The sequence below is a fragment of the Babylonia areolata genome, chromosome 4 (genome assembly GCF_041734735.1).
Source record: "Babylonia areolata isolate BAREFJ2019XMU chromosome 4, ASM4173473v1, whole genome shotgun sequence".
NCBI classification, from domain to species: domain Eukaryota; kingdom Metazoa; phylum Mollusca; class Gastropoda; order Neogastropoda; family Buccinidae; genus Babylonia; species Babylonia areolata.
In genome coordinates this window covers 32,392,093-32,405,663 of record NC_134879.1, presented here as the reverse complement: position 1 = coordinate 32,405,663, position 13,571 = coordinate 32,392,093, and the positions used below count along the sequence as shown (strand labels likewise).

The following is a 13,571-nucleotide window of genomic DNA, read 5'->3' as shown; positions in this document are numbered from 1 at the left end:
GAGTCTTCGATATTATTCCCTGCATTACTTAGACACAATACGCTTCATTTGTTAAACATGTGACAAATGTCACACGAGCCAGTGGATGAGTCACCAAAATGAGCAACACTGTCACGCTTTCTCACCGCCTGTTGATTCTATTCGCTGACGACAGAGAGATTTCCCAATGCGATCCAGGGGTTTCCCTCATGACGTCATCCCCACACTTCCTGCTATCCCGGCAGTCCGTGCCAGAACATGGCAGAATGCAAAGATTATGCAGCGCAAAGGACCCGGGCCCTCAAGAGGCTTTGGACGCCGCAGAGACGGTAAAGGCAGACCGCCACCGAATCGAAACTACCAGTCCATCCACGGGCGGAATCTGAAGATCTTCGCCGCCCCACTGCTGTTCATTTTCGCGGTTTTACGCACGTTAGCCTACCAACTGTGGGTCGCACTCTTTCTGCTCGGTTGCCGCAGCAGACAGGCTTTGACCCAGCGATCAGCTGCAAGCCAGAAGGTTACCGATGAAGAAGCCCCGTGTTTGGCCACCCCAATGGCATCCAACGAGAGGAATCGGCAAGGGGTGGGGCCTGGGGAGCCTGCTCTGGCACTCCAGAAGCATCACCACAGGAAAGCGTTCGAGCACATCTCCAGGGCATTGAAAATCGATGAGGAGGATTCAGGTTTGTTTACATCACTTGGCATTGCAGTGCAAACGCTGTTGCTATGCGATAGTCATGTTAGAGCGATGTTCCTTCAGATATAATTGATATGGTATTAAGTAGCAAACGATTTCACCCCCCCCCCCACGCCCCCGCCATCCGTTTGTGTTTTTACATTAACTATTAACAGGGGGAAAGTATCCAAAAGGTATTCAAACTATCAAGTGGTAATTTCAACTATGTATCGTAATTCTGACTAAATTATGGAATAATTGATAATTTTACCTATTTGTTATCCATTCCATAAAAAAAAAGAAAGTACAGGTAAGACTCCCCAGTTTCCCCGCCCTCCCCAGTGTATATTTCATTATTTGCTTCCAACAAAATATGTTTCATATTAAAAAAATGATATGACTTGCTCACAAAGTACACTTTCATGTCATTGAATTACTTTCCAATGATGGTTGTATATCCACATTTCTTCCCTCCACTCGTGTGTGAATGGCGGAGTGAATGGCCTTGTTGTGAACACTACTCATTTGGTCTTGAGGGGAAAAAGTGTGGATTTTAGGTTAATGTTTATGTTCTTATGGTATTTAAGAATGTTATTTATTTTTGAGCAAGTTGATCTTGATCTTTGATGAAAAGAAACATAAGTGGTTTCTGCATATGTGTGGAAGGGAGAATGGGGGAGGAGAAAAAAAGATTATACTTCCACAAAATATTTGGAAGCAGCTGGGTGTCGATCCTGGAAGCTAGGTGTTTTGTGGAGTTCCCCAAGAAAATGTCATTGAATGACATCGGTAATTGTTACATATGGTGATTTTGATGGGAGTTTGTCAGTAAACAAAAAAATAATGGGAGTTCATTGGTAATTTTGGTGGGAGATATGGCGAGTCAGGAAGATGTGTTGAGGGTCACGTGACCAATCTGTGGATCAAGAGTTTAATTTCTGGTTGGACTTTTCTGTACGCGGTTGTATTAGCCATTGGTGAAAAGTTCATGCAGGACAAACTCAAGAATCAAGAAAGGTCCACATAGACTTTCATTGACTGAGAATTTAACACAGTCGTTGATTATTCGGGACCAATGTCGAGCTGTTTGCTGCACATCGATCCCAGATCGATGCCCAGTGCTGGCCAAAATATTTCCTCTTGAAGCTCCTCACACCATTTCACCATCACACTCTGTTTTGTCCTGTCCTTTCCATTCCTTTTGTGGCAAGTCAGAGATTGAGAATAACAACATAACATTTATATTGACAATACTCTAAAATGGTGTAAGGTTGAAAATGTAATAGTCAAGATATTTTCATCATATCAATTATAAATTTTGATAGAAAGCAGCTCATAAGGGAGCAGAGAGATGGAGTCTTCAAAATTAAAGAAAAAATGATTATATATATGTTTTCTAGTTGTTTTTTAAACATTATTCAAGCCCCTCTTTTTTTTTTCCATTGGTAAAAAGTGTAATAGGAGGCTAGGACTGTGCCAGTTGGGTGTATTCCTGTGGACCACTACTGTAGTGGACTTTGCCAAGCTAGAGACTCGGAACAGGCCAGTGGACTGCCCCCAAGACCACCTACAGCAGCTCCCTTGGCAGCTCTGTCAAATTGTGCTCTACAACAAGATCTCATGAACTGACCGTTTCATCTGCATGCTGATGTTGGACGTCATATGGAAGAAGACGACTGGAAAGTGGAATCAGTTTAACCTTGAAGTTTAACTTTCAGAGCAAATTTGATTAAACTGATAGAGCAAAAAGGAAAAAAAACAAACAACAACAAAAAAACAAGGAAAAAAACCCCAACCCAACACCCCCAAAACAACAACAACAACAACAAAAACAAAAAACAAAAGAAAAGAAGAGAGCTGACCTGTCTTTATGTACATGTATATGCATGTATATATATTGAATTCAGTATTAATGATTTCATTTGATTTGAATTCATATTTTTGTGTTGCTATGGCCAGATGTGTTTTCTTAGGGTTAGATTTTTAGAATCAATGTGACATCAAGCTGGTCATTTGGCTTACTGATTTCTCGGAGCATCAGTCACACCAAAACTGGGCAAAAGGCATTTTGTAGGTTTCTCTTAATCTCCTGCAAAACAGTCATGACAGCAGTTTCAAAACTCAAAACCTTAAATTCTTGTAACTTTTTTGTATTGTTTCTCTGCAGTTTGATTTAGAGCAGATCGATAAGAACATTGTAAACAAAAAAATCAAACACTTCTACTGAGCCTGGAAACAAACCTAGACCCCTATGACTTGAAAAATTACAGATCTATCTCTAACTTGCCATACCTCTCCAAACTTCTTGAACGACTTGTGTTCCATCAACTTTTCTCTCATTTGACCTTTCACTCACTACTCGGCAATCACCAGTCTGCTTATAGGCCTGGGTACTGTACAGAAACTGTTCTTCTACGTGTTGTAAATGATCTGTTGAATTCTCTAGACCAAGACAAAATTTCAGTTCTTCTGCTTTTGGACCTTTCCGCAGCCTTCAATATGATAGATCATGATATACTTCTTTCACGTTTGAATCAAACTTTTGGAATAAAGGCACTGCCCTCAACTGGTTTGGATCTTATCTCTCTGACAGAAAGCAAATTGTTCTTGTAAACGGAAATAGATCTTCTGAATCCACTCTTAATTTCGGCATTCCCCAAGGATCTGTGCTCGGCCCAGTGCTTTTCATACTCTACACAGCTCCACTCACACCTTTCATTGACACAGTCACTTATTCCATCTGTCATGAAATGTATGCTGATGATACTCAACTTAAACATTGTGATTCCCCTTCAAATTATGAACATCTTATTCGAACTCTCCAAGACTGTCACAGAAATGAAAAATTTGATGACAGAAAACAAAATGGAACTAAATGATGATAAGACTGAAGCCCTCAGACCCCTTCCTCCATCAGTAGATGCTATTCCCTGCCTTCCACTGTCGATCTCAGAATTTCTTCTATCTCATTCTTTGATCATTTCTGTGACCTTGGCTTTTTCCCCCAAAAGATCTTTCCATGCAGTATCACATCAGCAAAGCCTGTCAAGCAGCCTACTTTGAACTCGGACAAATCAGCTCCATATGCCACTACCTCACACTTGACGCAACCAAACCACTAGTTAGTTCATGTGTACTCTATAGATTAGACTGTTGCAACTCTTCTCATCAGTTGTCTTTAAACACTCCTCAGACCACTACAGCAGGTGCAAAATTCAGTCACCAAACTGATTTATAAAGCAAAAAATCTGCACACTGCGCACCCCTTCTAAAAGAGCTCCACAGGTTATCCAGAGAGCAAGGAATCAAATAAAAAGCCACCTGTCTCTGCTACCATGTCATATTTGGAACTGCACCCCAGTACCTCTCTGACATCTTTCAAATCTGTGTACCCTCCCGCTCTCTTTGCTGTGCTGCCAATGATAGAACCTTCCGCGTCCCAAAATACAAAAGAGGTCTGCACAGTGGTCGAGCCTTTTCATCATCTGCTGTTCAAATATAGAACTCATTGCCTCACCACGTCCGTCACAGCCCCTCACTGCATTCTTTAATAAATCTAACCTCAAGACTTTCCTCTTCCAGCAGCATTTCCTTTAGATCCTCTCATGATATATGAAAGTAGTTAGTTGATTGTGTAGGTATATTTGTAATGCTGTATTGTGTGTGCGTCGAATGTATGTATGTATGGATGCATGCATGCATGCATGTATGTATGTATGTTTGTATTGTACATACAAATTTGTGTGCGCATATATATGTTTATTGTGCATGATTGTGCATTGAGGACTGAGTGTGTTTTCGTATATATATGTGTCTGTGTGAATTGTAAAGCGCTTTGTGCAGTGAGGAAAGCACTGATAAATGTCCAGTTATTAATTTTATCATTATTATAATACTTGATTAAACTAAGCCATAATCGCTTGCACTAGTTGCAGGTTGTGTATTGAGGTGGAATATTGCTATTTACAGTTCTTACCTGTTTCTTCACCAAAGGGTGGTTTCAATACACTGGACATTTCTAATTTAAGAATCATGGTTCCTGCCATGGACCATGCCACTAAAGAAGCTGCCTAATGTCGAGAAAGACTAAATTGCTGTTCAGAACAGCTGCACTTTCCACCATTCTACAAACCAATCATCCAAAGTCAGAGGGTCTGGCCCTTTGTGACTAAAATCAGGAGTTGATCAAGATGGTTTATGAATATGCTTCTGCATGTATGTCCATGAATGTTTTTTTTAAAATTTAATTTCAGGTGTAAAATGCATTGAAAACAGAAAAGAGAACACAAATTTTTTACTTTTTTTTTGCACAGCACGCAAGGAGATTGCAGTGGAGATGTACAAGAAAGGGATCCGTGAGCTGGAGAAGGGCATTGCTGTGGATGTCAGTGGAGAAGGTCAGTTTGTTTGGGAAATTGTTTTGATTTTGATTAACTTAATAGATACCATGTGACAGAGTTTGTGTTCTTGTTCAGTGGTGACACTTGACTTTGTGATGTTGGAATAGTAAAATCCGTGTTAGATATGCGAGATACTGATGTCATTATTGGCATTTTTTGTGAACAAAATAAGGAAAGTCTTCTGTCTCCACTTAATGTATTGCATTTTTTTTTTTCGCTGTTGCTAAACTGACATCCAATTTTGGTGTATTTGTGTGTGTGTGTGTGTGTGTGTGTGTGTGTGTGTGTGCATTTGTATATATGCACATGTGTTAAAGTGCACATGCATTCATACATTTGTATGTGCTCTTGTTCATGTAATTTGTAAAATTGTGTGCACTTCAATCCATTATGAGAATATGTAGTTGTAGCTGTCTTCATTTTTATGTCTTTACACTTTATTTTACATAAATGAGAATGTGTGTGTGTGTGATTGTGGTGCGTGCATGCAGGTGAAACGTTCCAGAAAGCCAGACGACTGAAGGAGAAGATGATGACAAACCTGGCAATGGCGCGAGATCGACTGGAAGTATTGGGTAATTTGTGTCTTGTTTTTTCCCCATCGGTTTTCTTTAGGAGTGCATCCTGTTGTGTTTGTATCTGTCAGTCATAGGAGTGCATCCTGTTGTGTTTATTGTTTATCTCTGTATCTGTCAGTCATAGGAGTGCATCCTGTTGTGTTTCTTGTTTATCTCTGTATCTGTCAGTCATAGGAGTGCATCCTGTTGTGTGTTTATCTCTGTATCTGTCAGTCATAGGAGTGCAACCTGTTGTGTTTATCTCTGTATCTGTCAGTCATAGGAGTGCAACCTGTTGTGTGTTTATCTCTGTATCTGTCAGTCATAGGAGTGCATCCTGTTGTGTGTTTATCTCTGTATCTGTCAGTCATAGGAGTGCAACCTGTTGTGTTTATCTCTGTATCTGTCAGTCCTAGGAGTGCAACCTGTTGTGTTTATCTCTGTAGTCTGTATCTGTCAGTCATAGGAGTGCAACCTGTTGTGTGTTTATCTCTGTATCTGTCAGTCACAGGAGTGCAACCTGTTGTGTTTATCTCTGTATCTGTCAGTCATAGGAGTGCATCCTGTTGTGTGTTTATCTCTGTATCTGTCAGTCATAGGAGTGCATCCTGTTGTGTGTTTATCTCTGTATCTGTCAGTCATAGGAGTGCAACCTGTTGTGTTTATCTCTGTATCTGTCAGTCATAAGAGTGCAACCTGTTGTGTGTTTATCTCTGTATCTGTCAGTCATAGGAGTGCAACCTGTTGTGTTTATCTCTGTATCTGTCAGTCATAAGAGTGCAACCTGTTGTGTGTTTATCTCTGTATCTGTCAGTCATAGGAGTGCAACCTGTTGTGTGTTTATCTCTGTATCTGTCAGTCCTAGGAGTGCAACCTGTTGTGTTTATCTCTGTATCTGTCAGTCATAGGAGTGCAACCTGTTGTGTGTTTATCTCTGTATCTGTCAGTCATAAGAGTGCAACCTGTTGTGTGTTTATCTCTGTATCTGTCAGTCATAGGAGTGCATCCTGTTGTGTGTTTATCTCTGTATCTGTCAGTCATAAGAGTGCAACCTGTTGTGTGTTTATCTCTGTATCTGTCAGTCATAGGAGTGCATCCTGTTGTGTGTTTATCTCTGTATCTGTCAGTCATAGGAGTGCAACCTGTTGTGTGTTTATCTCTGTATCTGTCAGTCATAAGAGTGCAACCTGTTGTGTGTTTATCTCTGTATCTGTCAGTCATAGGAGTGCAACCTGTTGTGTGTTTATCTCTGTATCTGTCAGTCATAAGAGTGCAACCTGTTGTGTGTTTATCTCTGTATCTGTCAGTCATAGGAGTGCATCCTGTTGTGTGTTTATCTCTGTATGTGTCAGTCATAGGAGTGCATCCTGTTGTGTGTTTATCTCTGTATCTGTCAGTCATAAGAGTGCAACCTGTTGTGTGTTTATCTCTGTATCTGTCAGTCCCAGGAGTGCAACCTGTTGTGTTTATCTCTGTATCTGTCAGTCATAGGAGTGCATCCTGTTGTGTATTTATCTCTGTATCTGTCAGTCATAGGAGTGCATCCTGTTGTGTATTTATCTCTGTATCTGTCAGTCACAGGAGTGCAACCTGTTGTGTTTATCTCTGTATCTGTCAGTCCTAGGAGTGCTACCTGTTGTGTTTATCTCTGTATCTGTCAGTCCTAGGAGTGCAACCTGTTGTGTTTATCTCTGTATCTGTCAGTCCTAGGAGTGCAACCTGTTGTGTTTATCTCTGTATCTGTCAGTCCTAGGAGTGCAACCTGTTGTGTTTGTATCTGTATAAATTTTGTCAGTTCCAGATTGTGTGTGTGTGTCTGTGTGTGTGTATGTGTGTGATGTGTTGCGTGATTTATTTGAATAGCTGTGCTAGTAGTACTTTTTTTTCTTACATTTTTAGTACTTGAGATCTCTTCAAAGCAGTTGTTATTTTGGTGCTTTCTTGTTGTACTTTTTTTTTCAAGCTTGTTGCTTGTAGTACGCTTTTTGTGTCACTGTTTTTTTGTGTTTTTTTTAATGGCCTTTTCATAATAAATACTTTGTTGTCATTTTATTTTAATAAACAGTTTCATTGTCACTGTTTTAATCAGTTTAACTTAAGGAAAATAGGCAGACACAGAGAAATGTTCATTAACAAACAAGTGCAGTTGCTCTTGGTAAGACAGTGCACATACCTTTGAGCCATAGCTGCTTAGTGAGCGCTTCCCTTCAGCTTGCAAAGAGGTTAAATGGCACAGAGAAAGAAACTGAGAAACTTCTTAAAAAACAAACAGGAAACTCCACATCCATGTTTGTTCGTATACCCTTTAGTGACATGATATACTCACAGTAACAGTGGTGGAAATCATGAACTCAGAAGTGTGTTGCTAATACATAGTGGTCATTTCAGGCTGAACACCTGTCAGTTATTTAAAATATGTGAAGAGAACCCAGAATAATGTTAAAAGGTCAGTTAAAGCAGTGTTAAGTCCACTTCACCAACATCTCACTCAGTCCATGTGAAATTCAAGTCAGGTTAAAAATACTGATTTCCTTCAGGAACTGAAAAAAGAGAAACTGAAGGGACATCCCAGAAGGAAATGTGAAGCACAAAAAAACTTTTATTCAAGACTAAAGAATGCCCTTTTGTCTGGAAATACGCCACACACGCCCACAGACTTACTCGGAGTCTTGTTTTTGTGGAAGTTTCTTGGTTTATTTCTTTGAAAAACCTGAACTGGTGGGGTCAGGTAGGAAGCATCTTGTCAGAATGCTCAGGCACAGTAGGGCTTGTGATCCAGTGTTCACCAGTGATCAAGGTTCCAGGCCCCTTTTCAACATGGTGATGTGCCCTTGGGAAAGGCACTTGACTCACTCAGCTCAGGTGTGAATGGATACCTGACTTCAGTTAGGGAATGTTACAGCAGTGGAGGGAGAGGGTTGGACGCCCTGCCATCATATACTGAGCCCTAGACACAGTGGATATGAATTCACTGCCCTGGTGGCGGTAAAGGACTATGGGACCTTTAACCTTAAAGGGCTGTGGGAACTTTGACCTTAAAAAGGCTAAGGGACCTTTAACCTTTAAGCTGGTGGGAAGTGCAAAGCAGCAAGAGCTTTCAGTTTTTTCCCTTTGGCAATAATTGACAGTTTGATGTTTATTCAGCATGACTCTTTTCTTGTGTACTTTCACCTCAGCACCTGTGTCTAATCAAAATGAGGTATTGATTTGTTTTTGATTTATGTTAATGTTGTAAATTTGTGCTTTGCAGTACTGGATAACGTTTTTTTGTGTAATTACTATTTCATGCATTAATTTTTTTTTCTGCTTTGTGTTAAAGTTGGTGTGGTTCTGCAATTTTTGTTTGTTAATGTCACTATGTTGCTGCCCTTTTTGTGCTTGGTAATTACTGTGTAGGTATAGAGGGTTCACACAAAGTTAAGGACCACTTGGGAACTTGCACAGTTTTCTTCCTGGGGGCACAGTAAAATGATGGTTGAATTTTCAGGAAAGCATGGTGTGTGCAGCCAATGTAATGCGCACCAGGCATAGCTAGAGGTGATACCTTGCACGAGCAATTCCATTCTTTTCAGTGAAAAGTCACAGCTGTTGTTTATACACCACTGAATAACTGTACATTCATGGCTGAAACAGATATTGCATTTCTCAAGCCGCTCATGGTACACTTGGGCCTGAAACAGCCGACCACACCAGTTGTATTGAATATGAGACCAGTGAGTGACCATACGTAGTTTGCATAATTTCAGTCATCTCTCTAGTCTCTGTTTTTTTTTCTTCCATATTTGATGAAAACACAATGCTTTTAAGAAGTGGTCCTTAGCTTTCTGTGACGTCTGTAGTGACACTACAGTCTGTGTACACCAGTGTTGTGTTGTGGTGTACACCAGTGATGTAGTGCTGTTCACCTATTTGTGTATGTTGTGTTCTTGGTTTTTAAAAATTTATTTTCAAAATTTTATTTCAGTTTTGAGCTGGTTTGATGTTGTGCCGTGGTGTGGTATGCTGTGGTGCAGCGAAATGGTTAAAGACAGCGGTAGTGGCGACAGATGGGGAGTGGGACAGGACTGAAGAGGATGGAAGGGAGAAATCAGGGGAGGAGATCAATCTCCCTTGTGTAAAGGGTGTGCCGGAGGCTGAAGTGCCAGATGAGAGCCACGCCCAGTCAGGTATCTGGTCAGAGGGAAATCATGTACAGAATACAGCATTAAGAATACTCATCCTAATAAAAGAAGTATGTCTGTGGTATAAAACACAAAAAACTATACACGAGAATCACAGTCATTCAAAGTGTATACATAACTTTCATAAGACATAAAATGCTTAGATATCAGCTTAGAGTAAACCATACATAGAATGATACAGTTGGAACAAAAAAACCATCAAAATGCAGGAGAGTCTTCAGTTGGACAGGCTGTGAGTGAACGATGTTTTTAGCTGCGTGGAAGTTGCCTGGCCACAGGTGCATGACTGTGGTATTGCAACAGACTGTCATAAGTTGGGAGTTCCAGGCCACTGTCCTGGTTGAGGCAAGGCTAGAAAGTCTTGATTTGGATGGCTTCTTTCACTTTTCTCTTCTAGAACTGGGTTTGTGTGCATAGCACCGATGTTCTGTGCAGATCAACCCTTTGAAGTAAAATGCTTCATGGAAAGCAGTCACTTCTATTCTGTTTTGAGTCACCCAAAGTTCTGTTTGGTCTTGCCAGTCCTGGTAGAAATCAGTGATGAACAGTTAACAGTCTAATTAGTTGTGGTTGTTTGAATTGTATGTCTGATGTGAGAACAAAATAAATGATTAACAGTTCTGTAACATGTGTACTTGGAGGAAAAAAAAAGTATATATTTTATCACTAACCCCCCATCTGCCATTACAGTGGAAGTGTTTGTGTTGAGACCTGATAGTGGTTTAATTGTGGAGGCTTACTTTTCCTGTAATATAGTGGAGAGCGGGGATTATGCAAGAATTTCCTACTGGGTAATAGGGGATACATTGATGTGTGCCTGCTTTGTATGAGCATACATATTTATATGAGATCAAACCACAGCCATTACATAGGCTTGCACAAAGAACACGCAAACAGGAATAGAGTTAGTGCATGTGTGTTTGTGAGAGAGTGAAAGCCATATATACTTTCAGCGTACACTGATACTCCAGTTGGTATATGCACACACATATAAACACATGCGCACACATACATAATCATGTGGGAATTCATGCACATGCTTTTTACTGGAAAAGATCCCAGAAACTGAAACTGCAGGCACACAGTGACATGTGTGCATACTCTCACAATACCCAGCCTGCAGTCAACTTCACTTTTTTTCTTTCTTTCCTGTTTCAAGCAGTTTCCAGCCGACCGATGAAGGTCGGGCCTCAGGCGATGACTGTGCACAAGAGCAACACGCTGCCTCGCAACAAGATCAAGAAAGGGATATCGTCCACCCTGTCGCCCCTTCCCAAGAGAAAACCCACCCACACTCGCCAGTCATCCCAACCAGAGGTATTCCAGTGCTTTCAGTGACGTCACTGTGGGAACCTAACTACTTTCTTCTTCTATTCGTTTGGAGGCTGCAACTCCCATGTTCAGTCATATGTCACAAGTGGGCTTTACGTGTATGACCGTTTTTTCCCCACTATGTAGGTAGCCATACTTGGTTTTCAGGGGTGTGCATGCTGGGTATGTTCTTGTTTCCATAACCCACTGAGCGCTGACATGGATTACAGGATCTTGCATATACACACAAAGGGGGTTCAGGCACAAGCAGGTCTGCACATATGTTGACCTGGGAGACTGGAAAAATCTCCACCCTATACCCACCAGGAGCTGTTACCGAGATTCGAACCTTGAACTCTCAGATTGAAAGTCCAACGCTTTAACTATTCGGTTATTGTGCCTGTCCAACCTAACTACATTACCAGGGCTTCTGATCAGATTGATATCTTGGGGGGTTCCAGGGTAACGTTGACCATAATTCTAGGGGGTCCCAGACCACCTTCACAGGGTCACTCCAGTTTTGCACATTCTAGTGAAATTTGCGTTGCTGCACATATAAAAAGGCAGGCATACCTTCTGGTGGCAATTTTCCAGGTTCTTGGACAAGTAATGGTGAAGGGAAAGAACTCTTCCTCATAGCAGATGATGTGTCAGAAGTGAAGCTGCCTTGCAGGGTTTTCACTCCGTTTAGATGTTTGTTTCAGAAATTTTTAGAATGTCCCAGAGAATCCACACAAACAGGCAGTGCATCCTTTCCATTTTCAGTGTCCGGGACACACATTTCTGCATTATCAGAAGCCATGATTATTATTTATCAGGTTGTTTGAAAAGGATGAGCTAGTCACTGTTAATTTTTTGGTTGCTTTCCCTGTCATCTGTGCCAGCATAGTGGAATTACTCCCGTGCCGTTCATCCTAAGTCTGCTGTTAACAGCCACGCCCAGGTTTGTCTGCTTCAGATCCAGTTTTGGCAGTCCACAGACAGCTGTTATGTAGGTCGCCAGGAGGCGTAGTAATGCAACCTTTGTTATGGATTGTGGGGAAAAGTTGGTCATTTGGTTTGTGAGACAAAGCAGTGCTTGTTTATGAATCAAAAGCTTCCCAAAGCTCACCAATTTGTCTGCAACTCTGTGGGTCTGTCACAGGTTCCAGGAGTTACTGCTTTTCATTTCAAATAGATGATGATTCACTTTATCAGAGAGAGGGAAGTTGTGTGTTTTAGCCTCTGTGTGTGTGTTTCTGTGTGTGTGTTTCTGAAATTTTCCATTCTGCACCCTTCAAAGAACAAGCTGAAGAATGTGGACAGTTATTATTAAAATTATTAGTTATTAATAATGCGATATTTTTTATAGCAGTTATTATTAAAGTATGATGATAATGATTTACAGCCTCTGAAAAACAACGAGGGTCGTCGGGACATCTCCAACATCAAGCTGAAGAATGTGGACAAGAAACTGGCCGACCTGATCCTGGGAGAGATCGTGGACAGCAGTCCTCGCGTTGACTTCAAGGACGTTGGTCAGTGGGGGCTAGCTTCCTTGTTTTGTCAGTAAAACTTGTTTCATTGTCATTCTTTTTTTTTTTCTTAATGGTTGGTTCATATATGGAAACAGAGTGAGTCTGTGTAATAATTCTAATGGAAGTGCACCTGACTAAGAGGAATATGCTAATGAAGGATCATGTGATCTAGAGCGATGGAATGGTGGCCTAATGGTAAGCAGGAAGCAAGTGTCCACGGGTTTGAGTCCCACACAAGCCCACAGACTGTGATTTATCGTCCTCCCCCCACCAGTGGACCTTGAGTGGTGGTCTGGAATCCAGACATTCTGATGAGATGATGTAAAGAGGTCCTGTGTGCAGACAAAAGGTTGTCGCTGGCAAAACGTTGATGAGAAAGGATGAGGGGAGAATTGTGAGCTAAAAATTGTTTATTTATTTTTTCGGGGTGGGGTTGGGGGGGTCAAGTGTGTTGTGTATTGTTTGTTTGTGAACTTTGATTGATGGAAGTGTTTTAGAATTTTTGGGTTCGTTGGGATTTGCATTGTTATTGTGCATGTTATCTGGTACAACAGTCTTTTGATAGAATCAATGGTTTTGTTTTTCAGCTGGTCAGGAGACGGCCAAACAGGCTCTGCAGGAAATCGTCATTCTTCCTGCTCTGAGGCCTGAGGTAATTATATTAATGATAATGATGATGATAACAATAATAATAATGATAATAATGATAAATGTGCTTATGCAGCTTAAAATCTTGTGCGAAAACAAGTCAAAGTGCTTTAACACCCAACTTTCACACTCTTGCATACCTCTAAACCATAGGGATGAAAGACAAAACTTCTGAATACATGTTGATAGAAGGCAGGAGAAAGTATGGACGGAATAATTGAGGGTAGGGGAGAAGCTGTTCTGAAAAGAGGTAGGTTCTATGGCAAGTTTTGAAAGAGCTGAATGCAGGGATTTGACAA

At 40.9% G+C, this 13,571-nt stretch overlaps 1 protein-coding gene across 4 annotated transcripts in view; it reads left to right on the top strand.

Moving 5' to 3' along the window:
• Positions 1-245: 245 nt before the first annotated feature.
• The window catches only part of LOC143281071 (spastin-like), a 35,602-nt gene continuing 22,276 nt past the window's right edge, over positions 246-13,571 (top strand). The window contains exons 1-7 of one of the 4 annotated variants that reach the window (XM_076585998.1): positions 246-665; positions 4,972-5,055; positions 5,550-5,633; positions 9,629-9,781; positions 10,959-11,113; positions 12,495-12,624; positions 13,212-13,276. In XM_076585998.1, the coding sequence (XP_076442113.1) occupies positions 257-665; positions 4,972-5,055; positions 5,550-5,633; positions 9,629-9,781; positions 10,959-11,113; positions 12,495-12,624; positions 13,212-13,276 (1,080 nt within the window). In that variant the 5' untranslated portion in view covers positions 246-256. Of the gene's footprint in view, positions 666-4,971; positions 5,056-5,549; positions 5,634-9,628; positions 9,782-10,955; positions 11,114-12,494; positions 12,625-13,211; positions 13,277-13,571 lie in introns of all 4 variants that reach the window. The other 3 variants (XM_076585997.1, XM_076586000.1, XM_076585999.1) reach the window with 3 other exon arrangements.